At 58.2% G+C, this 1,877-nt stretch overlaps 1 protein-coding gene across 1 annotated transcript in view; it reads right to left on the bottom strand.

The window, feature by feature from the left end:
• The window catches only part of USP43 (ubiquitin specific peptidase 43), a 49,765-nt gene that overhangs the window by 47,382 nt on the left and 506 nt on the right, over positions 1-1,877 (bottom strand). Inside the window, 2 exon segments of the mRNA XM_021694531.2 lie at positions 1,547-1,787; positions 1,789-1,873. Coding sequence (XP_021550206.2) covers positions 1,547-1,787; positions 1,789-1,873 — 326 coding nt within the window.

The raw sequence follows: 1,877 nt of genomic DNA, 5'->3' as shown, positions 1-1,877 counted from the left end.
TAGATTTGCATCAGCAGGGTTTATTGAAAGCCCAGATGCTGGCCTCCACTGCTCCATCCAAGCTCTTTTCTCCTGGCCTCATCACCTAGGCATTTTATCACCTCGCATCCTCGCCAGAAGGATGAGTACAGCATATAATATTTGCAGAGAGAGACACCACATTCCCACAGCTTTTATTACAGTATATTGTTATAACTGTTCTTTTTTTATGGTCAGTTACTGCTGTGCATCTCCTCCAGTACCTGACTTATAAAGTAAGCTTTACCGTAGGTATGTACGTGCGTGTAGAAAGAAACATAGTTATTAGGTAGGGCTTGGTATTTATCTATGGTTTCAGGCACCCACTGGGGGTCTTGGGATGTATCCCCCAAGCATAAGAGGGAACTACCGTACTGCCTCATTATTGAGAAGGCGGATGCCTTCGGTTAACGATATTAACGACACCCAGTCGACCCACTAACTCCTGCAGAACGGTGCTTTAGTAGCGGAAGCGGGAGAGAGGAAAGGGGAGGCTGACACCCTGTGGGTCACATGGCAAGGACTGCTCTTTCGGGCTGAAACTCAAGAGCGGTGATGCCTGTGGAATGAACACTGACAGGTTCCCCTCCCCCAAGAACAACCCCTAGTCTATGGGGAGCTTCAGCTCTCCGCCCAGAGCTGTGGTTTTGTAGCAGGAAGCAAGTCATGCGCATCAATTATCGGGAACTCTGTAATCCAGCTGGGATCCCAAACACACCGCTTAACCCCGGGGGATGTGACATACATAACTTCCAGTGCTTCGTGACCCTACAGCGCAGGGTAAGTAGACGGTGATCCTGGGGCCAGTGAATGCAACCCCAAACCAAGGCACGGTGGGCGATTTAACGTGCACTAAAGAAAAGGATGCCAATTCCAACAGAGCACACCCACTGCCCCCCTCCCCGGGGCACTCAGCACAGTATCCGGCGCACGGGATCTCAGCTTCCACTGGGTTCAAGAATAAAACCCAAACTCCTTACCACTGCCTCTAAGACCTTGCAGGATCTGACCAACCTCATCCGCGCCCCCAGGCCACTAGTTTTCTTTTCGCGCCCCCAGGCCTGTGGCTCCGGCGCTCTCTGTTCCCTCTCCCCGGGTACTCCTGGAGCCGTGACCCGGCTGCGTGCTTCTCATTCAGATCTCAACGCCAGCGTCCCCCTCCTCCTTCCTCCGAGGCCCTGGCCTTGGGAGTCAGGCCTCCCACACCACACGCCTGCAGACTGGAAAGTGCCCGTGGCGCTAGAAAGACCCAAAGGCCTTCAGTACTTCAACCGAAGTTTGTTGAATGCAAAAATGCCGAATCCCTCAAATCGACTCCCCCGCCACCATCCCCCCCCAAAAAAAAACACCTGGGAGAAATTCAGAGAAGACGTTTGCAAGCGATAGCGCAGAATATCACCTCGAAACAAAGGCGTGAGGCGAACGGCGGCGCGAGGTGCCATCTGAAGAAGGCCCCCAGAAGACCCTTTGCAGATGCGGCGCGCGCTTCGGCCCCGCGGCCCCGGCGGGAGGAGGGCGCGCTGCCTACCTTGAACTCGGCGGAAAGTTGGGGCGTGTACTCGCGCGTCCAGAGCGCGCGCACTAGCGCCGCCAGGTGCTCGGTGACCTCGGCGCGGCCCGGCGCCGCCCGGTAGCGCCCCAGCGCCAGGAACTCGGCCAGCAGGTCGGTGTTGCTGAGACACTGCACCACGGCGTTCATGAAACAGGTGTTGCCGTGGTTCTTCAAGCCCTGGCCGCCCCGGGGCCGCCCCGCCCTCCCCGCCGGGGGGCTGGGGCTGGGCGCCAGGCGGGCGCTCCTCCCCGGGGCTCCCGCGCGCGGCCGGGGCGGGCCCCGGCGCGCAGGCGAAGCCCCCCTCTCC

The sequence above is a fragment of the Neomonachus schauinslandi genome, chromosome 15, assembly GCF_002201575.2.
Source record: "Neomonachus schauinslandi chromosome 15, ASM220157v2, whole genome shotgun sequence".
Classification (NCBI taxonomy): domain Eukaryota; kingdom Metazoa; phylum Chordata; class Mammalia; order Carnivora; family Phocidae; genus Neomonachus; species Neomonachus schauinslandi.
Note: the sequence above shows the minus strand (reverse complement) of the source record. Positions and strands in the feature narration are given on the sequence as shown.